General features: G+C 51.1%; 3 protein-coding genes across 7 annotated transcripts in view; 2 read left to right on the top strand and 1 right to left on the bottom strand.

Moving 5' to 3' along the window:
• Positions 1-373: 373 nt before the first annotated feature.
• On the bottom strand, positions 374-15,183 carry marchf4a (membrane-associated ring finger (C3HC4) 4a). The gene is made up of 4 exons (XM_052500095.1): positions 13,517-15,183; positions 2,595-2,750; positions 1,377-1,569; positions 374-1,040 (listed from the first exon to the last, which is right to left on the bottom strand). Exons 1-4 carry the CDS (start codon positions 14,021-14,023, stop codon positions 550-552), a joined length of 1,347 nt encoding a protein of 448 aa, XP_052356055.1. The 5' UTR covers positions 14,024-15,183; the 3' UTR covers positions 374-549.
• A 2,549-nt stretch (positions 15,184-17,732) lies between these two features.
• LOC127916624 (uncharacterized) lies at positions 17,733-19,396 on the top strand. Of its 5 annotated transcripts, none has more exons than XM_052498930.1 (4): positions 17,733-17,995; positions 18,301-18,406; positions 18,494-18,999; positions 19,054-19,396. In XM_052498930.1, exons 3-4 carry the CDS (start codon positions 18,524-18,526, stop codon positions 19,295-19,297), a joined length of 720 nt encoding a protein of 239 aa, XP_052354890.1. In that variant the 5' UTR covers positions 17,733-17,995; positions 18,301-18,406; positions 18,494-18,523; the 3' UTR covers positions 19,298-19,396. The 5 variants fall into 5 exon arrangements, with proteins under 5 accessions (XP_052354890.1, XP_052354893.1, XP_052354888.1 ...); XM_052498933.1 differs by having other exon boundaries at positions 17,734-17,995; positions 18,494-18,891; positions 19,000-19,396; XM_052498932.1 differs by having other exon boundaries at positions 17,735-17,995; positions 18,494-18,945.
• A 3,445-nt stretch (positions 19,397-22,841) lies between these two features.
• The window catches only part of vps8 (VPS8 subunit of CORVET complex), a 29,091-nt gene continuing 24,178 nt past the window's right edge, over positions 22,842-27,754 (top strand). Inside the window, 3 exon segments of the mRNA XM_052500094.1 lie at positions 22,842-23,061; positions 23,441-23,509; positions 27,149-27,279. Coding sequence (XP_052356054.1) covers positions 22,990-23,061; positions 23,441-23,509; positions 27,149-27,279 — 272 coding nt within the window. The 5' untranslated portion in view covers positions 22,842-22,989.

The following is a 27,754-nucleotide window of genomic DNA, read 5'->3' as shown; positions in this document are numbered from 1 at the left end:
TCCATCCTCACCCCCTGTCCATCCTCACTCACACTCTCCCCCTCACCCACACTCTACCCTCACCCCCCTTCCCCTCCCACACTCTCCCCCTCACCCACACTCTCCCCCTCACCCACACTCCCCCCTCACCCACACTCTCCCCCTCACCCACACTCTCCCCCTCACCCACACTCTCCCCCTCACCCACACTCTACCCCTCACCCACACTCTACCCCTCACCCACACTCTACCCCTCACCCACACTCTTCCCCTCACCCACACTCTCCCCCTCACCCACACTCTCCCCCCACCCACACTCTCCCCCTCACCCACACTCTACCCCTCACCCACACTCTACCCCTCACCCACACTCTCCCCCTCACCCACACTCTCCCCCTCGCTCCTTCATCTTTCTGTCCCAGGCAGCATTGAGTAACTTCATGTAAGTCTCTGTGAAGCAGCAGCAACGTCTCCCAGTCCTCCATTCAAACTCCCAAAAAGAGGCCACACACCCCTCTCTCTCTTATGTTGGTTGTTGTAACATAACAAAGTTAGGCCTCAGTTGAAGCCTCAGACCGTAGTGACTCTCATGACCAGCTCCCGGCTGCTGTTGCTGGGCTGCAGAGGCTGGGGATGGACTTGAGTGGGGCGGGGCTCCTGCTGCGTTGTCCAGAGGTGCTGGGTGAGCAGGTGGAGGATGTTGTACGCACAGTGGTGGTCTGGCAGGGATGGTGGCCCCTGCTCCGACATTGAGTCCTGCGTCGTCACCGTCGTCAGGCTGGCGGTTGCGGCTGTGGCCCCGGTGTAGCCAGGCGCGGAGGCGGCCACCGCGGCCATGAGGGAGGAGGTGGAGGGGGAGACCATGTCATCCCCCGGCTCTGCCCCGGGAGGAGCACTCGTCCTGGGGTTGGGCAGGGCCAGGTGCCTGGGCGTCAGCCTGGATCTCTGGTGGTCCTCAGTGTCTTTGATCTTGTCGTAGTTCAGCACCTTCCACTGCTGGTTCACTGCCTGCCAGCGGTTAAAGATCCTGAACACTGAGGGGCCTTCATGGACGATCAGCGCTTTAACGAGAGAGAAGAAGAGGGGGAGGTTGTCAGTTACACATGAATACATCCTGAATCCAACATGTTGGTAGTGTTGGTTAATCACACAGTGAGTCCTCCAGAGCTCTGTCTGGGGAGTCATATATGTCCCACCTCAAGTGTCCTGATTGGAGAAGAGGAAATGAAGGAGGAGGAGGGAGGTGTATTCCATAGGGGACCACGTTGCAAACAAGTAGAATCCCCTGGGTTGTCTATCTTTTCCCCCCAATAAATCAACCAAGGAAGAAGAAGAAGAGGAGGAGGAGGAGGAAGAGGAAGAGGAGGAGGAGGAGTTCCTCTGTGTGCCGGCCTCACCGATGCAGACGAGGTCCATGAATCCGTACATGGCGTAGCAGATCTGGAAGAGCAGGTCCTGGCGCTGCCACTTGGCCGAGGGGCTGAGGGACGACCACACCAGCCAGGAGATGGAGGACATGAGGAACAGGCTGCCCAGCACGGCCGCTGCTATCTGGACCTTCTCTATCACTGTCAGAGAGATGGCCTGCCACTGGGGGGAGGGAGAGAGGAGGGAGAGGGGGAGAGGAGGGAGAGGGGGAGGGGGAGAGAGGAGGAGGGAGGGGAGAGAGAGGGGAGGGGGAGAGAGAAGAGAGAGAGGGAGGAGGAGGGAGGGGGAAAGAAGGAGGGAAGGGGGGAGAGAGAGAGAGAGAGAGAGAGGGAGGAGGAGGGAGGGGGAAAGAAGGAGGGAAGGGGGAGAGAGAGAGAGAGAGAGAGAGAGAGGGAGGAGGAGGGAGGGGGAAAGAAGGAGGGAAGAGAGAGTACATCATCATCCCACACTATTCATATACACTAGTATTAACCCTCTCTCTCTCTGCAGTGCTGTGTGATATACACCCAATTAGAGCTCTCCTCTTCATCCTCTTCATCCCCTAAAACCCTCCCCCTGACTCAAGTCCAAGAGCAGGCGAGTCCCATCACATCTGTCCCTACCTGGAGTGGGTTATTGGTGCTGATGGCTACCACGTGGTACTTGTAGTAGCAGAGCTCACAGCTGTCCCTACCTGGAGTGGGTTATTGGTGCTGATGGCTACCACGTGGTACTTGTAGTAGCAGAGCTCACAGCTGTCCCTACCTGGAGTGGGTTATTGGTGCTGATGGCTACCACGTGGTACTTGTAGTAGCAGAGCTCACAGCTGTCCCTACCTGGAGAGGGTTATTGGTGCTGATGGCTACCACGTGGTACTTGTAGTAGCAGAGCTCACAGCTGTCCCTACCTGGAGAGGGTTATTGGTGCTGATGGCTACCACGTGGTACTTGTAGTAGCAGAGCTCACAGCTGTCCCTACCTGGAGAGGGTTATTGGTGCTGATGGCTACCACGTGGTACTTGTAGTAGCAGAGCTCACAGCTGTCCCTACCTGGAGTGGGTTATTGGTGCTGATGGGTTATTGGTGCTGATGGCTACCACGTGGTACTTGTAGTAGCAGAGCTCACAGCTGTCCCTACCTGGAGTGGGTTATTGGTGCTGATGGCTACCACGTGGTACTTGTAGTAGCAGAGCTCACAGCTGTCCCTACCTGGAGTGGGTTATTGGTGCTGATGGCTACCACGTGGTACTTGTAGTAGCAGAGCTCACAGCTCCAGGAGCCCCTCTCACTGATCCACTTGATGAGGCAGGGCTCATGGGTGCAGCGGACAGACCCACTGCATCGACACGGGCTCAGCAGCTCCCCCTGTGGGACATAAAGGAAAATGCTGCTACTGGTTTGTCTTACAGTGAGCCAGCTGAGTGTCGGCCAGGATGCTGACCAGTGATCTACATACACGCTGGATGACTGATAGGGGGCGCTGTATTGAAGCCATCGCCCCTCCATCTCGACACCGGTGTCAAAAATATTTTGGAAGCTAAAGAAATGCATGTATTAATGTCTACATGAGTTTTAGCCATATTTATTCTATCACAGCCTTAATGCAGACTTTTAAATGATATTATGTGAGATAAACATATATATAAAAACATTTTCCTTAAAGTATATATTTGTTACATTACTAACGTTACTGTCCACACTAAAACAAAACATACTTCTATACATGTCATTTTGTCCTCATTGAAATACTGTAGAATTCCATTCATTCTTATGGACTGTTCCTACTGGGGAGCACCAATATGGCCGACACATGGCTTCAAAGCCTCTCATTGGCCAATACATAGCATCAGCAGTCCAGGGTTTATATACATAATTGGCGCTGCCACAGGGTTAATCTGGCACCATATTCTCTATATAATGCATCACTTTTAGCCAGAGCAGGAGTAGTGCAAAATGTAGGGAATGGGGAGCCATGTCCTGTGCACCACAGCTCTGGAGAACGGTCGATCTGAAGCCTTGTCTCTAGAGTTACCAGTAACGTGCCCTTCAGTTCTGTACCTACATGTCCTGTGCACCACAGCTCTGGAGAACGGTCGATCTGAAGCCTTGTCTCTAGAGTTACCAGTAACGTGCCCTTCAGTTCTGGAGAACGGTCGATCTGAAGCCTTGTCTCTAGAGTTACCAGTAACGTGCCCTTCAGTTCTGGAGAACGGTCGATCTGAAGCCTTGTCTCTAGAGTTACCAGTAACGTGCCCTTCAGTTCTGGAGAACGGTCGATCTGAAGCCTTGTCTCTAGAGTTACCAGTAACGTGCCCTTCAGTTCTGCACCCACAGCTCTGGAGAACGGTCGATCTGGAGCCTTGTCTCTAGAGTTACCAGTAACGTGCCCTTCAGTTCTGGAGAACGGTCGATCTGAAGCCTTGTCTCTAGAGTTACCAGTAACGTGCCCTTCAGTTCTACACCCACAGTCCCTCTCCAGAACGGCTCGATCTGAAGCCTTGTCTCTAGAGTTACCAGTAACATCTGCCCTTCAGTTCTGACCAGAGCCACAACCGGTCGATCTGAAGCCTTGTCTCTAGAGTTACCAGTAAGTGCCACATCCCTCTGGTTCACAGTTCTGTATGACCAGGCTACATGTTCCTGACACCACAGCTCTGGTTACGGTCGATCTGAAGCCTTGTCTCTGAGTACCAGTAACGTGCCCTTCAGTGGTTACATGACCCAGGCTCTGGAGAACCTCGATCTGAAGCCTTGTCTCTAGAGATACCAGGCCACATGCCCTTCAGTGGTTCCACATCTCACAGCTCTGGAGAACAGGTCTCTGATCATCTGGAGCCAGGCCACATCCTGTAGTAGCAGAGCTGTCTCTAGAGTTACCAGTAACGTGCCCTTCAGTTCTGGAGACAGTCGATCAGTAGCCTTGGTTAGAGTTACCAGTAACGTGCCCTTCAGTTCTGGAGAACGATCTCTAGAGTTACCAGTAACGTGCCCTTCAGTTCTGGAGAACAGTCATCTCACAGCTTGTCTCTAGAGTTACCAGTAACGTGCCCATCCTCTCTGGTTCCTACATCCCACAGCTCTGGATCATGAACAGGCCGATCCTCTGAAGGTTGTCTCAGCTACCAGTTACCAGACCAGTGCATCCTTCTGGTTCTACACCCACAGCTCATGTAATCTGTTCCAGACATGAACAGGCCACATCCTCAGATCTGGTTCCAGACATCTCTAGAGTTACCAGTGGTTTCAGTTCTGGAGAACGTGTGATCTGAAGCCTTGACATCTCACTCATGGTGTTACCAGTAACCTGTCTGGTTCCAGTCCTCTGGAGAACAGTCGATCTGACCAGCCTTGTCTCTAGAGCTACCATGGTACCAGTGCCACACCTCTCTGGTTGACATCTCACCTTCAGTTCAATATAATATGGTTTATTCTGGTTCCAGACATCTCACAGCTACCCCATCTGACTCTGGTTCCATCTGTCACAGTACCATGGATTTATCATGCAGGCCACATCCTCTCTGGACAGATAGACAGTTATTGACCAGGCCAGCTGTGGTTTCTGGTTATCATGACCAGGCCACATCCCTCTGGTTCCAGACAGCTCACAGCTACCTGTTATCATGAACAGCCAGATCCTCTCTGGTTCCAGACATGACAGCTACCATGGTTATCATGACCAGGCCACATCCTATCTGGTTCCAGACATCTGCTGAAAGTTATTGCCACATCCTGTGTAGTGCGTGGTTATGTGAGCCACATCCTCTCTGGTTCCAGACATCTCACATACCATGGTTATCATGACCAGGTGTTCCAGACATCCACTTGTCATGGTTCCAGACATCTCACAGTTACCATGGTTATCATGACCAGGCCACATCCTTCTGGTTCCAGACATCTCACAGCTACCATGGTTATCATGACCAGGCCACATCCTCTCTGGTTCCAGACATCTCACAGTTACCATGGTTATCATGACCAGGCCACATCCTCTCTGGTTCCAGACATCTCACAGTTACCATGGTTATCATGACCAGGCCACATCCTCTCTGGTTCCAGACATCTCACAGCTACCATGGTTATCATGACCAGGCCACATCCTCTCTGGTTCCAGACATCTCACAGCTACCATGGTTATCATGACCAGGCCACATCCTCTCTGGTTCCAGACATCTCACAGCTACCATGGTTATCATGACCAGGCCACATCCTCTCTGGTTCCAGACATCTCACAGCTACCATGGTTATCATGACCACCATGGTTATCATGACCAGGCCACAGGGAGAGAGACACAGGGAGAGAGACACAGGGAGAGAGACACAGGGAGAGACACAGAGAGAGACACAGAGAGAGACACAGAGAGAGACACAGAGAGAGACACAGAGAGAGACACAGAGAGAGACACAGAGACACAGAGAGACACAGAGAGAGAGACACAGGGAGAGAGACACAGGGAGAGAGACACAGGGACCAGAGAGACACACAGAGAGACACAGAGAGACACACAGAGATAACCAGACACAGAGAGTTATCAGACACAGAGAGAGACACAGAGTGAGACACAGAGGGAGACACAGAGACACAGAGAGAGACATCTCACAGAGTTATCATGAGACACAGACATCTCACAGAGACACAGAGAGAGACACAGAGACACAGAGAGACACACAGCCACATCCTCTCTGGAGACACACAGAGAGACACACAGAGTGAGACCACACATCCTCTCTGGTTCCAGACATCTCACAGAGTTATCACACAGAGTTCCAGAGACACACAGATCCTCTCTGGAGACACAGAGCGAGACACAGAGCAGAGACACACAAAGAGACACACAGAGAGGGCGGAAACAGCCTTTCAAGAATGTCATTCTCTTGCTTTCATGTTTCAGTTGTTAACACAAACACCCAGAAGAGCACTTTTCTAAAGCCAAACATCTATAATGACATCTCTCCTGTTCCTTTCTTCAGAGAAAGACAGGCAATTATCTAGACTCAATTTCACACTATCTATGTAATACAAACAGGTGGATACTACACAATAAAGACATAGAAAAGCTGGCCCTGGCTGGCAGATAAATGTATGTGTACCCAGTGCAGCCTGCTGTCTGGTAGTTAGGCTACAACAACGTGAGTTGAAAAGAGGTCTGAACTGGTACGTTGGTTATCCAACCTAATTCAACCTAAACCGCCCGGGGAACCAACTGTCCTGTACTGTCTGTGAAAGGAATCAGACTAGCAGAGTAGGTTCAACAAGTGTCTGAAATAGGGTTTACATTCAATAACATATTAGACTAGGCTGAGTGAGAGGGGGGGGAGGAGGAGGAGAGAGAGGGAGAGAGAGGGGGGGGAGAGAGACAGCTACCATGGGAGCCACATCCTCTCTGGGGACCAGAGGATCCTCTCTGGTTCCAGACAGACAGCTACCATGGATCATGACCAGGGAGAGGGTGGGACATCTCACAGCTACCATGGTTATCAGAGATCCTCTCTGGGGCTCACAGGGAGAGACAGAGGGGATGAGAGAGACAGGGTGGGGGAGAGAGAGGGTGGGACATCTCACAGGGGAGAGAGAGGAGAGAGGGAGGGGAGAGAGGGGGGGAGAGAGACACAGAGAGAGGGGAGACACAGAGGGTGGGGAGGAGAGAGAGGGGGAGGACAGAGAGAGAGAGAGGGGAGAGGGGGAGAGACACAGAGAGACACAGAGAGAGGGAGAGCAACACAGAGAGAGGGAACAGAGAGAGAGGGGGATGAGAGAGAGGGAGACAGAGGAGGACAGAGTGAGACACAGAGAGAGACAGGGAGGAGGAGGAGACAGAGGTGAGACACAGAGAGAGAGAGGGTGGGGAGAGAGAGGGGGAGGTGAGATCAGAGGAGGAGAGAGAGGGAGAGAGAGAGAGAGAGAGAGAGAGAGAGAGAGACAGAGGGAGAGAGGGGGACAGAGAGAGAGAGAGAGAGAGAGAGAGAGAGAGAGAGAGAGAGAGAGAGAGAGAAGAGCAGAGAGGGGATGATGAGAGATCTCTCCTGTTCCTTTCTTCAGAGAAAGACAGGGCAGAGAGAGAGAGGGGAGGTATCTAGACAGGGGGAGGAGAGAGAGAGGGGAGAGAGAGGGGGAGGAGAGAGAGGGGGAGAGAGAGAGGGGGAGGAGGGAGAGAGGGAGAGGGAGGGACGGGAGGGAGAGAGGGAGAGAGGAGGGAGGAAGAGAGAGGGCAGAGTAGGAGAGGAGGAGGGAGGAGAGAGAGAGGAGGGAGGAGAGAGGGGGGGGGGAGAGAGAGAGGGGGAGAGAGAGAGGGGGGGAGAGAGAGAGAGGGAGAGAGAGGAGAGGGGAGAGGAGGAGAGAGAGAGGGGGAGGAGAGAGAGGGGGGGGAGAGAGAGGAGAGAGAGAGGGGGGAGGAGAGGGAGGGGGGGAGGAGAGGGAGGAGGGATGAGAGAGAGAGGATGGAGGAGAGAGTATGAATGAATAGGAGACCTTTCAGATTGACAGACAGCATCACTGGTTCTCCTGAATGTGTTTTATTTCCTCCTCCTGCTCCCAGACTGAGCCAAAGCTTTAACACACTCTTTATACTGAGGATGCAGCTCAAATGGCACTCTAGGGGCCACCTTATGGGCCCTGGTCTAAAGTAGTGCATTAGATAGCAACTAGGGTGCCATTTGGGACACATATTCATTTATCCTCAGCGCCAAAAAGCTTTCAGCAGCCTGCCACCCAAAGACAGGCTGACTGCAACTACCACTCCAGGCAGTAGTGTTCTATAATGTGATGTAATTTGGAGCAGAGGGAGAGAGATGCTCTCTAATGTTCTCCAACGGGCATCATCAGACACTAGACTAGTGTCTCCCTAAATGTCAACACAGGGACAGACCATGAGGATATGTCTTCATCAGTGAAAGACTGGGTGAAGATGGGGCAAATTCAGGGGTCATCAACTTTTTGTTACGCAAGGACCCCCGCCCAGGTAAACTGGTGACCCAGAGACCCCCGCCCAGGTAAACTGGCGACCCAGACCCCCCGCCCAGGTAAACTGGTGACCCAGAGACCCCCGCCCAGGTAAACTGGCGACCCAGAGACCCCCCGCCCAGGTAAACTGGCGACCCAGAGACCCCCCGCCCAGGCAAACTGGCGACCCAGAGGCCCAAACAGAGACCCCCGCCCAGGTAAACTGGGACCCAGAGGCCCAGGCAAACTGGCGACCCAGAGACCCCCGCCCAGGCAAACTGGTGACCCAGAGACCCCCGCCCAGGCAAACTGGCGACCCAGAGATTTCCTCCCCCCGCCCAGACAAACTGGTGACCCAGAGACCCCCGCCCAGGCAAACTGGCGACCCAGAGACCCCCGCCCAGGTAAACTGGCGTGCCAGAACAGGCAAACTGGCGACCCAGAGACCCCCCCCAGGCTGGCACCCAGAGACCCCCGCCCAGGCAAACTGCAACTACCGACCCCCAGAGACCCCCGCCCAGGCAAACTGGCGAGCCCAGAGACCCCCGCCCCCGCCCAGGACAAACTGGCGACCCAGAGACCCCCGCCCAGGCAAACTGGCGACCCAGAGACCCCCGCCCCAAACTGGCGACCCAAGACCCCCCCGCCCAGACAAACTGGGACCCAAATTCAAACTGGCGACCCAGAGACCCCCGCCCAGGCAAACTGGTTACGCCAGAGACCCCGCCCAGGCAAACTGGCGACCCAGAGACCCCCGCCCAGACAAACTGGCGACCCAGAGACCCCCCGCCCAGGTAAACTGGCGACCCAGAGACCCCCCCCAGGCAAACCCAGGCAAACTGGCGACCCAGAGACCCCCGCCCAGGTAAACTGGCGACCCAGAGACCCCCGCCCAGGCAAACTGGCCCCAGAGACCCCCCGCCCAGGACAAACTGGACCCCCGACCCAGAGACCCCCGCCCAGGCAAACTGGCGACCCAGAGACCCCCGCCCAGGTAAACTGGTGACCCAGAGACCCCCGCCCAGGCAAACTGGCGACCCAGAGACCCCCGCCCAGGGAAACTGGCGACCCAGAGACCCCCGCCCAGGCAAACTGGCGACCCAGAGACCCCCGCCCAGACAAACTGGCGACCCAGAGACCCCCCGCCCAGGTAAACTGGCGACCCAGAGACCCCCGCCCAGGCAAACTGGCGACCCAGAGACCCCCCGCCCAGACAAACTGGCGACCCAGAGACCCCCGCCCAGGCAAACTGGCGACCCAGAGACCCCCCGCCCAGGTAAACTGGCGACCCCCGCCCAGAGACCCAGAGACCCCCCGCCCAGGCAAACTGGCAGAGACCCAGAGACCCCCCGCCCAGGTAAACTGGCGACCCAGAGACCCCCCCGCCCAGGCAAACTGGCGACCCAGAGACCCCCGCCCAGGCAAACTGGCGACCCAGAGACCCCCGCCCAGGCAAACTGGCGACCCAGAGACCCCCGCCCAGGCAAACCCCGCCCAGGCAAACTGGCGACCCAGAGACCCCCCGCCCAGGCAAACTGGCGACCCAGAGACCCCCGCCCAGGCAAACTGGCGACCCAGAGACCCCCGCCCAGGCAAACTGGCGACCCAGAGACCCCCGCCCAGGCAAACTGGCCAGGTAAACTGGCGACCCAGAGACCCCCGCCCAGGCAAACTGGCGACCCAGAGACCCCCGCCCAGGCAAACTGGCGACCCAGAGACCCCCGCCCAGGCAAACTGGCGACCCAGAGACCCCCGCCCAGGCAAACTGGCGACCCAGAGACCCCCGCCCAGGCAAACTGGCGACCCAGAGACCCCCGCCCAGGCAAACTGGCGACCCAGAGACCCCCCGCCCAGGCAAACTGGCGACCCAGAGACCCCCCGCCCAGGTAAACTGGCGACCCAGAGACCCCCGCCCAGGCAAACTGGCGACCCAGAGACCCCCCGCCCAGGCAAACTGGCGACCCAGAGACCCCCGCCCAGACAAACCGGTGAACCATGGACCCCCGCCCAGACAAACCGGTGACCCAGGAACCCCCGCCCAGACAAACCGGTGACCCAGGAACCCCCGCCCAGACAAACCGGTGAACCAGGAACCCCCGCCCAGACAAACCGGTGAACCATGGACCCCCGCCCAAGCAAACCGGTGACCCAGGGACCTCCGCCCAGGCAAACCGGCGACCCAGGGACCTCCGCCCAGGCAAACCGGTGACCCAGGGACCTCCGCCCAGGCAAACCGGCGACCCAGGGACCTCCACCCAAGCAAACCGGTGAACCATGGACCCCCGCCCAGGCAAACCGGCGACCCAGGAACCTCCGCCCAGGCAAACCGGTGAACCATGGACCCCCGCCCAGGCAAACCGGCGACCCAGGGACCTCCGCCCAGGCAAACCGGTGAACCATGGACCCCCGCCCAGGCAAACCGGCGACCCAGGGACCTCCGCCCAGGCAAACCGGTGAACCATGGACCCCCGCCCAGGCAAACCGGCGACCCAGGAACCTCCGCCCAGGCAAACCGGTGAACCATGGACCCCCGCCCAGGCAAACCGGCGACCCAGGGACCTCCACCCAAGCAAACCGGTGAACCAGCACCCCCATCATATGTTAGCAAAAAATATATATGTTCACGACTTGTCTTATCATCAGGTGAATGACAAGGTTCAGTCATCAATATTTTGAAATGAATAGATTTGGTAGATGGTTTTATATGATTTTGACCTCCCACATTATAACAGGAAGAGGAAGTGGAACTCTACCTATTAGCTCGGCAGGTCACTCCAAACACGAATAGCTAATAGCAGCTGTTTCGCTGGTTAAACAAAGGTGAGCCATGTGTTGGCCAAAATCTGTCAAGAAAGCTTACCAGCAGCCAGCGGCATCCGCGGTGCTTTTTCAAAGCTTATGGCCACGCTGCTCTGCCCAGGCGTTGCTGACGCATGCCGGCTCTAACAACGCCTGGATAGATATTTAACTATCAGCTAATCGCATCAGATGTTACAGCAACATGTGCCCTACAGCACTGTCGATGACGTGGCACGCAGCCATTGGTTGATGCATGCAAAGTCTGAGCAGGGGAGCTAAAAATGTACATCCCTTTAAAATATATATATATATTTTCACGGACCCCCTGCAAAACCACGGACCCTGGGTTGAATACCCCTGGGCTAGTTGATGCACAGGACTAGGCCACAAATTGGAGGAGGAGGAGGAGGAGGAGGAGGAGGAGGAGCAGGAGCAGGAGGGGGAGGAGCAGGAGGGGAGGAGGAGGAGCAGGAACAGGAGGAGGAGCAGGAGAAGGAGGAGGAGGAGCAGGGGGAGGAGGAGGATTGGGAGGAGGAGGAGGGGGAGGAGGAGCAGGAGGAGGAGGAGGAGGAGGAGGAGGGGGAGGAGGAGGAGGAGGAGGAGGAGCGGGAGGAGGAGGAGCGGGAGGAGGAGGATTAGGAGGAGGAGCAGGAGGAGGAGGATTAGGAGGAGGAGGAGGAGGAGCGGGAGGAGGAGGATTAGGAGGAGGAGCAGGAGGAGGAGGATTTGGAGGAGGAGGAGGAGGAGCGGGAGGAGGAGGATTAGGAGGAGCAGCAACCCCATTGACTTCCTTAGAGGTGAGAGGATCAGGATGTGAAAGGTATGTGCAGTACATTCACCATGTTGGCCCTGATGCACCAGCACCTTTTCAATCATCAACCCACCTTCACACTGAATTGTCTATGTGGGCCGGATACTTTGCAAATGGGAGTTCTTCTGAGTCAGGTAATCCAAGGCAATGTGGCCCGAGCTACACTCCCTGGCCGGATCTCAATATTCTAAAGTGGTGTCCTTTCCTTTCCCTCTCCTTAGCTCCATCTGATGATATCAAAGACCAGTACAGGTGGAAAGCAAACACCTGGAACTGGAGATTTTAGGAGAGGAATCCCCTTTAGACTATTGAGATGTACCCTGTGTTACTTGAATCCACTACTTCCCCAGATCTTCCTCTGTCATGTTCTGTCCCTATCTCTTCTGTCTAAGACAGAGCTTCCTCTGTCATGTTCTGTCCCTATCTCTTCTGTCTAAGACAGGGCTTCCTCTGTCATGTTCTGTCCCTATCTCTTCTGTCTAAGACAGGGCTTCCTCTGTCATGTTCTGTCCCTATCTCTTCTGTCTAAGACAGGGCTTCCTCTGTCATGTTCTGTCCCTATCTCTTCTGTCTAAGACAGGGCTTCCTCTGTTATGTTCTGTCCCTATCTCTTCTGTCTAAGACAGGGCTTCCTCTGTTATGTTCTGTCCCTATCTCTTCTAAGACAGAGCTTCCTCTGTTATGTTCTGTTCCTATCTCTTCTGTCTAAGACAGAGCTTCCTCTGTTATGTTCTGTTCCTATCTCTTCTGTCTAAGACAGAGCTTCCTCTGTTATGTTCTGTTCCTATCTTCTGTCTAAGACAGAGCTTCCTCTGTTATGTTCTGTTCCTATCTCTTCTTATGTTCTGTTCCTATCTCTTCTAAGACAGGGCTTCCTCTGTTATGTTCTGTCCCTATCTCTTCTGTCCAAGACAGAGCTTCCTCTGTTATGTTCTGTTCCTATCTCTTCTAAGACAGGGCTTCCTCTGTTATGTTCTGTCCCTATCTCTTCTGTCTAAGACAGAGCTTCCTCTGTTATGTTCTGTTCCTATCTCTTCTGTCTAAGACAGGGCTTCCTCTGTTATGTTCTGTTCCTATCTCTTCTGTCTAAGACAGGGCTTCCTCTGTTATGTTCTGTTCCTATCTCTTCTGTCTAAGACAGAGCTTCCTCTGTTATGTTCTGTTCCTATCTCTTCTAAGACAGGGCTTCCTCCGTTATGTTCTGTTCCTATCTCTTCTGTCTAAGACAGAGCTTCCTCTGTTATGTTCTGTTCCTATCTCTTCTGTCTAAGACAGGGCTTGCTCTGTGAATTCTAGTACTCCTACCTTTTACATAGCCATGGGAAGTGAGTAAGTTAGAAAATCATTATTTCTGTTCTCAAGCATATAATTGCTCCTGGGTGCTTGGGATCCACAACATGCACAGTGTTGAGAGGGAAGGAGAAAGAAAGAGAGAGAGAGCATTTTTCAGCCCTTCAGCTCCATTGTTTTTGAAACACTTTGAAAAACATCCTTGTTAGCAACAATTAGTCATATACAGTCAATGTCTGACCATAGGTCTACCTATATGTCTATCGTCTATTGTCTACCTGTAAGGCCACTCACCTGTTCTGGACCTTGGAAACATATCCTGCACTGGGGAGTCCTAACACCACTGTCTGTGCGACTGTTCTGGGAGAATCTCTCCTCACACTTCTCTTTGGAGCAGTCCTCCTCGGAGCTGCCATAGTCCAGGGGTCCAGTCTGTCCCGTAGCATGCTGACATTCCTCTGTCGCTTTGGGCTCGTTTGTCCCGGCAGAAGAAGGCTCTCCTGTCGGTGGGCCAGGGGTAGCATAACCTTCCGCCTCTGGTGAAGGTGCACTCGCTGCAGAGTTGCTGTTGTCGATGGCAACATCAATGCCGATGCCGGACCCATTGCTGTCCGTGTATTGTCCGTTCATGGGGATGATCACCGGTGGCGGAGCCGGGACCGGCGGTCTGAGTAAGAAAACCTTCAGGTCACTGAACAAAACGCAACAGCGGCCTTTGGACATGCCCTGGCGGCGGAGCAGCATCGGTCTCCGGCTCAACAATCCCCAGCACCATACAACCACCCCGAGAGACAACAACATGTGTCTGTTTCTATAGGAGGATACAGGTGTAGATTTCTATTCAGAAACGTGCAGAGCACATGAAGAGAAAAGGAAAAGCTTACTGTTATTTCGTTGGGGATGATCGCAAAGAGGAGTCTCCTCTGTTGTGTATTTTCCAGTTGGGTTGAATGACATTCTTTCTCTCAACAGCTATTTTCAATTTAGCTCTGAATTCTAAACTCGAATCAGCCGGAATAAATCGAATGAGTTGGTGTGCGCGCACCACCACACATCATTTCTCAGCCTTGTCAGATAACCCTAACGTGCACTAGCCTTGGAGCTCGCTTATGCCTGTAACTAAGTAATTGCTCGGGTTACAGGAAAACCCCGACTACATATCAAACAAATAGACTTACATGTCTCATATACCTTAGAGAAAACGGGCAGGCACATAGCTTGAGCATCTTCCCATTTCATTCCAATGGCATCACAAACCGAATCTTGGGAACAAGACTATAGTATTGCGATCTTTTCATTCTTATTATCTCGTCTACTCTCCCGTTGCCCTTTATCAATCCCGTGTTGTAGCCTATCTGGTTCCATTAATACAACAGCGTTGTTTCTTTACGGCCCTTCTACCAACAATGTCCCATTACATGTTGTATTAACAGTCGCTATGTGGCCAGTGGTCCTTGATATAACCGCCACCCTCCACCCCGTTGACCAGTCGAGCCCTGTTTAAATCGTCCTTTCTCTATACTCGATCCTTATGGATGCTTTAAAGGTTATGTCCTCGGCTGTCGTCTAATGTAGTTTCCACGGTAGTTTGCGTTCGTTGCCTGTCAATTCAACGGTCTGTCTGAGGAGGTTGAGGCTATTCCCACAACAAAAGCCTACAATATCATTTAGGGATGTCACGAACATGCCCTGGGCTTCGCTTCCACAGAGCCTAGCCTCCTACCGTCATTTTCTCTCACACGGAGCATCCTCTTTACAAGCGGGTAATCCACATATTTTAACGACATAACAGTGCTTTTAATTCACCCCAAAACGGTTGTTGTCGTGCCTTTGGGTCGACAGGAGCAGCGAAACCGGAGAGAAGTGGTTGATGTGGCCGTTGTCTCTGTGCTTTTGAAATCCATTCGAATCGATGGTTCTTTTCTCGCGGCGGGTTCAGCACCATTAAGGATGGGACAGCTCCCAGGCGCGGGCCCGTCTGGAACACCAGCGTGATGCAAGAAAGGGGGCGAGCATGGGCCGGCTCGTCTCATCTCGGATAGCAACAAGATAACATTTGGGATGAATGAGATGAAATAATAGATTAAACAAGAATCCCAAACAGATATAGTATTTGACAAAAACAGAATAATGTCAAACCATGATTACATTGGGATAAGATCACACATCCCATTATTTGCGTGTGGGAAGACTTGGGAACAGATTTCATAAATAAAATACAAAATAATTTGAGATGATTTTCTGGTGATTTTACAGTCTTTTATGTCCAACAACGAAAATGGTATATCTAAAAAAAATAATCTATTGGGGAAGGTAGGCTGTTCACATTTAGCAAACAAGTTGCTTAAACAAATACAAAATATTTATGTATAGGTCTCAATTGGAGGTGCCTTATCATGCTATATGGGCTGTGGCTGTTGAATAATGCACAGCAGACTATCCCCTATACACTAGGTATTTATATATTCTGGTCTGCCTAGTGTGCTTAGTGCCACACTACAGCCTTCCCTGAACCTGCTGAACCCTGGCAGTAAGCGACAGTACACACACACACACACACACACACACACACACACACACACACACACACACACACACACACACACACACACACACACACACACACACACACACACACACACACACACACACACTCACACTCACACTCACACACACACCAGTAGAGTTGAATTCTCTCCATCTCCTTTCTCTTCAACATGTGTCCGAAGAGACAAGTGAGCCAGTCTGAGTGAGCGTGGCCCAAATGACACCCTATTCCCTACATAGTGCACTACTTTTGACCAGAGCCCTATGAGCTATATAAGGAAAAGGTGCCATTTGGGATGCGATCAGAGGAGTGGCCCACTAGCTGCTGCAGTTTCCCCCAGGCCCAGGGAAATATGTCACACTGTTGTAGGACTTCCCACCACCACTAGCATTAACCCCAAACTATTTACACTGTTCAAGAAACTTCTCTTAATCGCCCGTGTTCTCTCATCTCTCTCATTCTCTCTCTCTCTCTCTCTTTCTCTCTTGACAATGCAGAACAATTATGATTCTTTATCAATACTGTATGTTTGACACTGCTTGCAGTGGCCAGTGAGGTGTGAGGGTCATCCTATCTGTCATGACACAAGTCATTGTTACATCACACAATCTGACCTCGGGGTGTAGGCTACTGTCAGTGTGACTTCCTGCTCTGTGATGGAATATGAGTGTCCCTCACCGACTGTAATGTAGCCTGTCATCTTTCTGATAACAAAAACAAGGTATTTTAAAGGGGAAATCTGTGATTGGTACTTTAGACTTCTAAATTAATGACATATTATACACCCATTGATTCTTGAAGAATGTAACTTTTAATTGAGCTTAGTTCAACTGTCGTACCCCATCAGAACCCAAAATATAAGCTTGTTTAACTCCATTGTTTGTAAACAATGTAATTTTAATCAATGTCAGACTAATGTGCCATCTCCTTTTCTCTCTCTGAGCTGTCTGTGGTGCTGAATGCTGAATCTCTCTCTCCCCCACTGATGCCTGGTTTATCTATATATTTCTGAGGATTCTGTGGTAACAATTGGGGCTTTAGAGAAAGAAACACATTATTCTCAAGGAACGTTATCTTAAAAAGGGGATTATCCCATATTTCCTGCAGATCCTCTGCTAAAAAACACACACACACACACACACACACACACACACACACACACACACACACACACACACACACACACACACACACACACACACACACACACACACACACACACACACACACACGGTACACCCTCTCAGTAAAGCTTACACTGCTAGAGGGACTACTGTTTTCTGTCTGATGTCTTGTCTTACAGTGGGGCTTAAGTCTAGAGAAGTGACAGGCTGGCAGGCACAATAACCTAGATTACCCAAACTATACTATACTGTACTGTACTGTACTATACTGTACTGTACTATACTGTATACTATACTATACTGTACTGTACTGTACTTAGATTACCCAAACTATACTGTACTTAGCCCTATGTGAAGGAAATTGAGGCAGTATAAGACAACAGTAGTACAGTAGCATTTTGACTGTGTGTATGTGTGTGAGTGCGTGCGTGTCTGTGTGCCTGCCTCTGTGCGTGTGTGACCCCTACATAAGCCCCTCTCAGTGCTGGGAACTAGGAGATGAATCAGGCCCCTGAGGAATTCCATCTCTGCCTATTAGTGTCGCTGGTATCACAGCGTCTAGCATGAAACACTAGCTTGCAGCCAGAGCCTAATGACCAGGGTTGGTATAAAAAGAGCACATGAATGATACAGTGATCAGGCCTCTTTACTTGTGAAAAGCATTATAATTGTTTATGTAGTAACCATAATTACAGTACTAACTTTTCCTGTATTCCTTTTTCTTGGGGCAACTGAATATGAGTTTAGGCTAGAGCAATTAAATATTGGATAACTTTTCAGTTAGTTAAAAAAAAAAACTATTTCACTTGCTCACCCCAACATTTCTACCACAAGCCTGTAGGTCTACCATCTCGAATTTCCTCATGCATATTTAAAAGTAACTCAACGAATAGTTATAAAGTAGGGCTAGCTAACATTAGGAAGAAGATACATGCTCTCTACATAGAATTCCTAGGCGCTTGGCTTGGAGCAATTTAATTTAACACGCGGCGAACGTTGATGACGACGTTACCATGGTTACCAAGAATTTCCGATGTGACCGCTGATCCTCCGGTTCAAATAAAAGCCATATAGTTTGCCAACGTCCTACTAACAATTTTGGTAAGTTGAAATAACGCTCTCACGAAGGAATTTTATGATAATGAAAGTTGCCTAAGTTAACACACTTCGTCATGGCTCAATTATTGCAACTTGACAGTAGTAGCTAACAAGCTAGCTAAAGCTAGCTGGCTAGCTAGCTGAGGTCCTCTGTCCAGTTTGTTCATTGGTACTGACAGTGGCACTTGGCTTCGTTATGATGGAAGCTATTATTCGTTTTCTGGATGGAAATTATAAAGAATTATTGTTCATTCAGAGATTACATGTCCGTGCAACAATATATTCTTCTTATTTCTGAATAAATACAGATAAAGTGGATCTGAAATGGACGTCAATGATGTAGTAGTCCAGAAGCTTCACAAATAGTATAGAACTGTGTTCTTCTCTATCAGAGTAACAGCTGGTGATCAAGAGGTAAGTGTCATTTATGTTTTACAGAATGGTATCTTCCACATTGCTATGGTTATTAGAGAATTGACATTGACCTCAATGACCGTACAGGTGAATGAAGACACTGGAGCCAGAGCCAAGATGGCAGCCATGGCAAGAAACATCTCCAAGGACTGGACCTACCTCTATGAGAGGCTCTTCTCCAAGCTGTCCGATGAGGGCTTCCACGACATGTGGAGCATTGGTGGCTTCCTCGTCGTATTTATCTTCTGCACCATCGTCATCACCCTGACTCTAGCTGTCATATTCAGCTGGTGCTGTGGCTGGTGCTTCGAACAGCCGATTCTGGGGTCCAGCAAGATCAGCGTGCTGCTCTCGCCACCAGAACTGTCCAGACAGAAGTCTATGCAGACACAGGCACCCAGTTTATCAAAACAGAGCCTGTCCAGACAGAGGTCTATGCAGACACAGATACCCAGTTTATCGAAACAGAGCCTGTCCAGACAGAAGTCTATGCAGACACAGACACCCAGTTTATCAAAACAGAGCCTGTCCAGACAGAGGTCTATGCAGACACAGACACCCAGTTTATCAAAACAGAGCCTGTCCAGACAGAGGTCTATGCAGCCACAGACACCCAGTTTACCGAAACAGAGCCTGTCCAGACAGAGGTCTATGCAGACACAGATACCCAGTTTATCGAAACAGAGCCTGTCCAGACAGATATACACCTCGAGGTCTGTGATGGATCCAAAGCATCCCATAGAGTCCGTTTGGAGTCCTGAGTCTGTGCCCGATGTGCAAAAGACTGAGAAAAGCAGCAAGAACAAGAAGTTTAAAGCTGGATCTGTGAAAGTAAAGCATAAAATCCAACCTGCATCCAGGATTGTGAGGAACAGAGATGTACCAGTATAGCTTCGGGCTACCAGACCAAATCTGCTTTTGTACCTATGTGTCTGACGGACCTCTGTGACAGCCTCATTAGATGTTTCAAGTAAAGCCTTTCAATTTCAAGTTGTATTAGTCATCTGTGCAAGGATACACATGGTATACACTGTCCAATGAAACGCTTACTTGTATTTTTGCTTTCCTTACCAAAACGATTTTCGGGAAATCAGTGTTTTGGAAACACGTAAGGTTTGGCTTATATGTAGTTGTTGTCGACATTTAGAGTCAAACACAACATTATTTGCAAGGGCCTGTCATTGATTTGTGCAAAAGACACATTTAAATGAAAAGGAGTCTCCGCACACTCAGGATCAATGCACAACTTTCTATTGATTTAGGCTGAGCATTCGGTCGTCAGACCTTCATCAGTGCACAAGAACAGGGCTCCGGGCACCCGAGCGGAAATGGAGGAAAACTCGCCTCCCTGCGGACCTGGCATCCTTTCACTCCCTCCTCTCTACATTTTCCTCCTCTGTCTCTGCTGCTAAAGCCACTTTCTACCACTCTAAATTCCAAGCATCTGCCTCTAACCCTAGGAAGCTCTTTGCCACCTTCTCCTCCCTCCTGAATCCTCCTCCCCCTCCCCCTCCTCCCTCTCTGCAGATGACTTCGTCAACCATTTTGAAAAGAAGGTCGACGACATCCGATCCTCGTTTGCTAAGTCAAACGACACCGCTGGTTCTGCTCACACTGCCCTACCCTGCGCTCTGACCTCTTTCTCCCCTCTCTCTCCAGATGAAATCTCGCGTCTTGTGACGGCCGGCCGCCCAACAACCTGCCCGCTCGACCCTATCCCCTCCTCTCTTCTCCAGACCATTTCCGGAGACCTTCTCCCTTACCTCACCTCGCTCATCAACTCATCCCTGACCGCTGGCTACGTCCCTTCCGTCTTCAAGAGAGCGAGAGTTGCACCCCTTCTGAAAAAACCTACACTCGATCCCTCCGATGTCAACAACTACAGACCAGTATCCCTTCTTTCTTTTCTCTCCAAATCTCTTGAACGTGCCGTAATTGGCCAGCTCTCCCGCTATCTCTCTCAGAACGACCTTCTTGATCCAAATCAGTCAGGTTTCAAGACTAGTCATTCAACTGAGACTGCTCTTCTCTGTATCACGGAGGCGCTCCGCACTGCTAAAGCTAACTCTCTCTCCTCTGCTCTCATCCTTCTAGACCTATCGGCTGCCTTCACAGTATCGAAATACTGTGAACCATCAGATCCTCCTCTCCACCCTCTCCGAGTTGGGCATCTCCGGCGCGGCCCACGCTGGATTGCGTCCTACCTGACAGGTCGCTCCTACCAGGTGGCGTGGCGAGAATCTGTCTCCTCACCACGCGCTCTCACCACTGGTGTCCCCCAGGGCTCTGTTCTAGGCCCTCTCCTATTCTCGCTATACACCAAGTCACTTGGCTCTGTCATAACCTCACATGGTCTCTCCTATCATTGCTATGCAGACGACACACAATTAATCTTCTCCTTTCCCCCTTCTGATGACCAGGTGGCGAATCGCATCTCTGCATGTCTGGCAGACATATCAGTGTGGATGACGGATCACCACCTCAAGCTGAACCTCGGCAAGACGGAGCTGCTCTTCCTCCCGGGGAAGGACTGCCCGTTCCATGATCTCGCCATCACGGTTGACAACTCCATTGTGTCCTCCTCCCAGAGCGCTAAGAACCTTGGCGTGATCCTGGACAACACCCTGTCGTTCTCAACTAACATCAAGGCGGTGGCCCGTTCCTGTAGGTTCATGCTCTACAACATCCGCAGAGTACGACCCTGCCTCACACAGGAAGCGGCGCAGGTCCTAATCCAGGCACTTGTCATCTCCCGTCTGGATTACTGCAACTCGCTGTTGGCTGGGCTCCCTGCCTGTGCCATTAAACCCCTACAACTCATCCAGAACGCCGCAGCCCGTCTGGTGTTCAACCTTCCCAAGTTCTCTCACGTCACCCCGCTCCTCCGCTCTCTCCACTGGCTTCCAGTTGAAGCTCGCATCCGCTACAAGACCATGGTGCTCGCCTACGGAGCTGTGAGGGGAACGGCACCTCAGTACCTCCAGGCTCTGATCAGGCCCTACACCCAAACAAGGGCACTGTGTTCATCCACCTCTGGCCTGCTCGCCTCCCTACCACTGAGGAAGTACAGTTCCCGCTCAGCCCAGTCAAAACTGTTCGCTGCTCTGGCCCCCCAATGGTGGAACAAACTCCCTCACGACGCCAGGACAGCGGAGTCAATCACCACCTTCCGGAGACACCTGAAACCCCTCCTCTTTAAGGAATACCTAGGATAGGATAAGTAATCCTTCTCACCCCCCTAAAAGATTTAGATGCACTATTGTAAAGTGGCTGTTCCACTGGATGTCATAAGGTGAATGCACCAATTTGTAAGTCGCTCTGGATAAGAGCGTCTGCTAAATGACTTAAATGTAATGTAAATGACACCGACATCAACAACCAGGGTTGTGTAGGTTACTTTCTAAATGTAATCTATTACAGTTACTAGTCACCTGTCCAACACTGTAATTAGTAATGTAACTTTTGGATTACCAAAACTCAGTCGTGTAATCTGATTACTTTCAGATACTTTTGGATTCATTTCCCCATTAGAAGAAGACTTATAAAGATCCATCAAACGTATTTGGTGTGTCATCAGAGTGGTCTCTGATTGGTGGTCATCATTTGGTGTGCATCATAGTGGTCTCTGATTGGTGGTCATCATTTGGTGTGTCATCATAGTGGTCTCTGATTGGTGGTCATCATTTAGTGGTCTCTGATTGGTGGTCATCATTTGGTGTGTCATCATAGTGGTCTCTGATTGGTGGTCATCATTTGGTGTGTCATCATAGTGGTCTCTGACTTGTCATCAGACTCACTCAGGTGGAACAAAATTCTGTCAACGACAATGAGAATGTCATTATTTTGCTGTCTACTTCTAAAACATTTGAAGATGATAAGATGTTTTTTTATCAAAGAAAATCTTGTTCAAACCACAGACTTTTATTTGGGATCACACTCAAAGGATTGGTCACACTCATCACTTTCGCCTGTATTACTGAAATAAGACACAACGAGGCAGCATTTAGCTACTCTTGATAATTTCAACACCATGTTGTCGTTAGTTGGCCTACGTAGGCTGTGTTTCGGACTCCCCCTGCTGGTTAAAAGCTGCAATTGCATTTAACAGAATCTTCATCCCTCCACCGCACATTAACATCATCCAAAGAGCCCATATTCCTAAATGGTTTCAGATTCGGAGTGCTGATCGAGGATCAGTTTTGACCTGATCCTAGATTTGAGATTATGAATACGGGCCGAGGACTCCTGGAATGCCAGAGAGAGTGAAACATATCTGGGAAAAAGAGATGGGAAGCTAGCTGGCAATACTGAACTAATTCATTTCAATATAAAAAATTTGTGAACTATTATACAAATGTTCACACTTTGTGTTGGTATTATTCGCTCAAGACAAAATGTTGTCGAACCTTGCCAAACGTTCCGAACACTGAACACACCCCTTGAGCCGTGACGTATCACGTGACAAACCATTCTTCCGGTACAACAAGGAAGAGTGGAATCGGAGAGATGTGATATCGCTAACTTGCAAATAATGTAGCTATTGTTTCGTTGTGTATCTATATTAATATATTTGGCCTCTTACAATGTCAGAATCACCAGATACACGCAGTTTGGTTTCTGCGTCATCCCAGCTCAATTTAATGGAAATAGATACGGTGAGTGGGACTGTCGCTCTTATGGCTGTTTCTCAACAGCTTTTGGTTATCTTGTTAGATAGCTAAACCTAGCATTTTTGGGGGGATAGATGCGCTAAATATGAGAGTTTGTTTGTGCAATTAAAGCTGAAGCTAGCATTAGTCTTATTTTGCTGGTTGTCAAATGTGTAGCTTGCCAATGGGCTACTTTGTTGTCTTTTCTTTGGCTTAGCACAGCCATGTCTCTGCTATACGTTTAATATCCGAGTAAAGATCGCTAGAAACATAGAATTAGGTAGAATAGTAAATATAATGAGATGTCTATGACTAGAGCGACCACGGAGCTCGATAGACTTCATTGTGCTGAACACAGATCGCATAACTTATCTATTCTCCTCAGATCGACGATAAAGAGTTTGACATTCCCCAAGTTGACACCCCGCCTACCTTGGAGAGCATCCTGAATGAGGTAACTGGCTCTCATCTTTCAGTAACTATACATATTCCATTTCAAATGCTGCAGGAATCTGACAGCTTCTAGCTCGATTCTTACAGAACAACACAATGTTGTCATATCTGGGGTAGCCAGCCCTACATCATATCTGGGGTAGCCAGCCCTACATCCATATCTGGGGTAGCCAGCCCTACATCCATATCTGGGGTAGCCAGCCCTACATCCATATCTGGGGTAGCCAGCCCTACATCCATATCTGGGGTAGCCAGCCCTACATCCATATCTGGGGTAGCCAGCCCTACAGCCCTACATCCACATCTGGGGTAGCCAGTCCTACATCATATCTGGGGTAGCCAGCCCTACATCCATATCTGGGGTAGCCAGCCCTACATCCATATCTGGGGTAGCCAGCCCTACATCCATATCTGGGGTAGCCAGCCCTACATCCATATCTGGGGTAGCCAGCCCTACATCCATATCTGGGGGGCCCTACATCATATAGCCAGCCCTACATCCATATCTGGGGTAGCCAGCCCTACATCCATATCTGGGGTAGCCAGCCCTACATCCATATCTGGGGTAGCCAGCCCTACATCCATATCTGGGGTAGCCAGCCCTACATCCATATCTGCCAGCCCTACATCATATCTGGGGTAGCCAGCCCTACATCCATATCTGGGGTAGCCAGCCCTACATCCATATCTGGGCCCTACATCATATCTGGGGTAGCCAGCCCTACATCATAGCCAGCCCTACATCATATCTGGGGTAGCCAGCCCTACATCATATCTGGGGTAGCCAGCCCTACATCATATCTGGGGTAGCCAGCCCTACATCATATCTGGGGTAGCCAGCCCTACATCCATATCTGGGGTAGCCAGCCCTACATCTGGGTTAGCCAGCCCTACATCATATCTGGGGTAGCCAGCCCTACATCATATCTGGGGTAGCCAGCCCTACATCCATATCTGGGGTAGCCAGCCCTACATCATATCTGGGGTAGCCAGCCCTACATCCATATCTGGGGTAGCCAGCCCTACATCATATCTGGGGTAGCCAGCCCTACATCATATCTGGGGTAGCCAGCCCTACATCATATCTGGGGTAGCCAGCCCTACATCATATCTGGGGTAGCCAGCCCTACATCATATCTGGGGTAGCCAGCCCTACATCATATCTGGGGTAGCCAGCCCTACATCATATCTGGGGTAGCCAGCCCTACATCATATCTGGGGTAGCCAGCCCTACATCATATCTGGGGTAGCCAGCCCTACATCCATATCTGGGGTAGCCAGTCCTACATCATATCTGGGGTAGCCAGCCCTACATCATATCTGGGGTAGCCAGCCCTACATCATATCTGGGGTAGCCAGCCCTACATCATATCTGGGGTAGCCAGCCCTACATCATATCTGGGGTAGCCAGCCCTACATCCACATCTGGGGTAGCCAGCCCTACATCCACATCTGGGGTAGCCAGCCCTACATCCACATCTGGGGTAGCCAGCCCTACATCCACATCTGGGGTAGCCAGCCCTACATCCACATCTGGGGTAGCCAGCCCTACATCCACATCTGGGGTAGCCAGCCCTACATCCACATCTGGGGTAGCCAGCCCTACATCCACATCTGGGGTAGCCAGCCCTACATCCACATCTGGGGTAGCCAGCCCTACATCCACATCTGGGGTAGCCAGCCCTACATCCACATCTGGGGTAGCCAGCCCTACATCCACATCTGGGGTAGCCAGCCCTACATCCACATCTGGGGTAGCCAGCCCTACATCCACATCTGGGGTAGCCAGCCCTACATCATATCTGGGGTAGCCAGCCCTACATCATATCTGGGGTAGCCAGCCCTACATCATATCTGGGGTAGCCAGCCCTACATCATATCTGGGGTAGCCAGCCCTACATCATATCTGGGGTAGCCAGTCCTACATCATATCTGGGGTAGCCAGTCCTACATCATATCTGGGGTAGCCATCCTACATCATATCTGGGGTAGCCAGTCCTACATCATATCTGGGGTAGCCAGTCCTACATCATATCCACATCCCTACATCATATCTGGGGGCCAGCCCTACATCATATCTGGGGTAGCCAGCCCTACATCATATCTGGGGTAGCCAGCCCTACATCATATCTGGGGTAGCCAGCCCTACATCACATCTGGGGTAGCCAGCCCCTCCACATCTGGGGTAGCCAGCCCTACATATCTGGGGTAGCCAGCCCTACATCATCAGCCCTACATCCACATCTGGGGTAGCCAGCCCTACATCCACATCTGGGGTAGCCAGCCCTACATCACATCTGGGGTAGCCAGCCCTACATCATATCTGGGGTAGCCAGCCCTACATCCACATCTGGGGTAGCCAGCCCTACATCCACATCTGGGGTAGCCAGCCCTACATCCACATCTGGGGTAGCCAGCCCTACATCACATCTGGGGTAGCCAGCCCTACATCATATCTGGGGTAGCCAGCCCTACATCATATCTGGGGTAGCCAGCCCTACATCATATCTACATCATATCTGGGGTAGCCAGCCCTACATCCTGGGGTAGCCATCATATCTGGGGTAGCCAGCCCTACATCATATCTGGGGTAGCCAGCCCTACATCATATCTGGGGTAGCCAGCCCTACATCATATCTGGGGGCCAGCCCTACATCATATCTGGGGTAGCCAGCCCTACATCATATCTGGGGTAGCCAGCCCTACATCATATCTGGGGTAGCCAGCCCTACATCATATCTGGGGTAGCCAGCCCTACATCATATCTGGGGTAGCCAGTCCTACATCATATCTGGGGTAGCCAGTCCTACATCATATCTGGGGTAGCCCTACATCATAGTAGCCAGCCCTACATCACATCATATCTGGGGTAGCCAGCCCTACATCCACATCTACATCATCCACATCTGGGGTAGCCAGCCCTACATCCACATCTGGGGTAGCCAGCCCTACATCATATCTACATCATCATATCTGGGGTAGCCAGCCCTACATCATATCTGGGGTAGCCAGCCCTACATCATATCTGGGGTAGCCATCCTACATCATATCTGGGGTAGCCAGTCCTACATCATATCTGGGGTAGCCAGTCCTACATCATATCTGGGGTAGCCAGTCCTACATCATATCTGGGGTAGCCAGCCCTACATCCATATCTGGGGTAGCCAGCCCTACATCATCATATCTGGGGTAGCCAGCCCTACATCATATCTGGGGTAGCCAGCCCTACATCCACATCTGGGGTAGCCAGTCCTACATCATATCTGGGGTAGCCAGCCCTACATCATATCTGGGGTAGCCATACATCATATCTGGGGTAGCCAGCCCTACATCATATCTGGGGTAGCCAGCCCTACATCATATCTGGGGTAGTCACCCTACATCCATATCTGGGGTAGCCAGCCCTACATCCATATCTGGGGTAGCCAGCCCTACATCATATCTGGGGTAGCCAGCCCCACATCATATCTGGGGTAGCCAGCCCTACATCATATCTGGGGTAGCCAGCCCTACATCCATATCTGGGGTAGCCAGCCCTACATCCATATCTGGGGTAGCCAGCCCTACATCCATATCTGGGGTAGCCAGCCCTACATCATATCTGGGCTAACAGTTGTCATACTTCCGTCTCCTGTTTTAGCCTGAGGATGAGGAGGAGCCCTTCATCCTGGAGGACACGTGTCTGCTGAACACAGAGAACATCGACGCCCACTCCTGTGAGACCTCCTCACTGGCCAGCTCCGACAGCGGAGACCGCACACACCTCAAACGGTAACACACACACACACACACACACACACACACACACACACACACACACACACACACACACACACACACACACACACACACACACACACACACACACACACACACACAGCTATGTCTTACTATACTTGTGAGGGCTTTATGGGGACCATCAATTGATTCCCATTGAAAATGATGTTTCACCTAAACCTTAATTCTAACCTTATACCTAACCCCTAAACCTGACCCTTAATTCTAATCCTAACCTTATACCTAACCCCTAAACCTAACCCTCCTAATTCTAATCCTAACCTAATTCTAATCCTAACCTTATACCTAAAACCCCTAAAACCTAACCTAACCCCTAAACCTAACCCTTAATTCTAATCCTAACTTTAAACCTAACCCCTAAACCTGACCCTTAATTCTAATCCTAACCTTATACCTAACCTCTAAGCCTAAAATAGCCTTTTTACAAGTGAGGACTGGCAAAATGTCC

Source organism: Oncorhynchus keta, chromosome 37 (genome assembly GCF_023373465.1).
Source record: "Oncorhynchus keta strain PuntledgeMale-10-30-2019 chromosome 37, Oket_V2, whole genome shotgun sequence".
NCBI classification, from domain to species: Eukaryota; Metazoa; Chordata; class Actinopteri; order Salmoniformes; family Salmonidae; genus Oncorhynchus; species Oncorhynchus keta.
The sequence above is the reverse complement of the archived record's forward strand: the minus strand, read 5'-3'. Positions and strand labels throughout refer to the sequence as shown.

Bases quoted from the DNA above. Each gene is read 5' to 3' on its own strand.
- marchf4a (XM_052500095.1), bottom strand. From the start codon at position 14,023: ATGTTGTTGTCTCTCGGGGTGGTTGTATGGTGCTGGGGATTGTTGAGC. The intron at 1,570-2,594 runs GTAGGGACAGCT...CCCTCCCCCCAG, and splicing joins GCACCAATAACCCACTCCAG to TGGCAGGCCATCTCTCTGAC. The intron at 1,041-1,376 runs GTGAGGCCGGCA...CTCTCGTTAAAG, and splicing joins CATGGACCTCGTCTGCATCG to CGCTGATCGTCCATGAAGGC.
- LOC127916624 (XM_052498928.1), top strand. From the start codon at position 18,524: ATGGCAGCCATGGCAAGAAACATCTCCAAGGACTGGACCTACCTCTAT.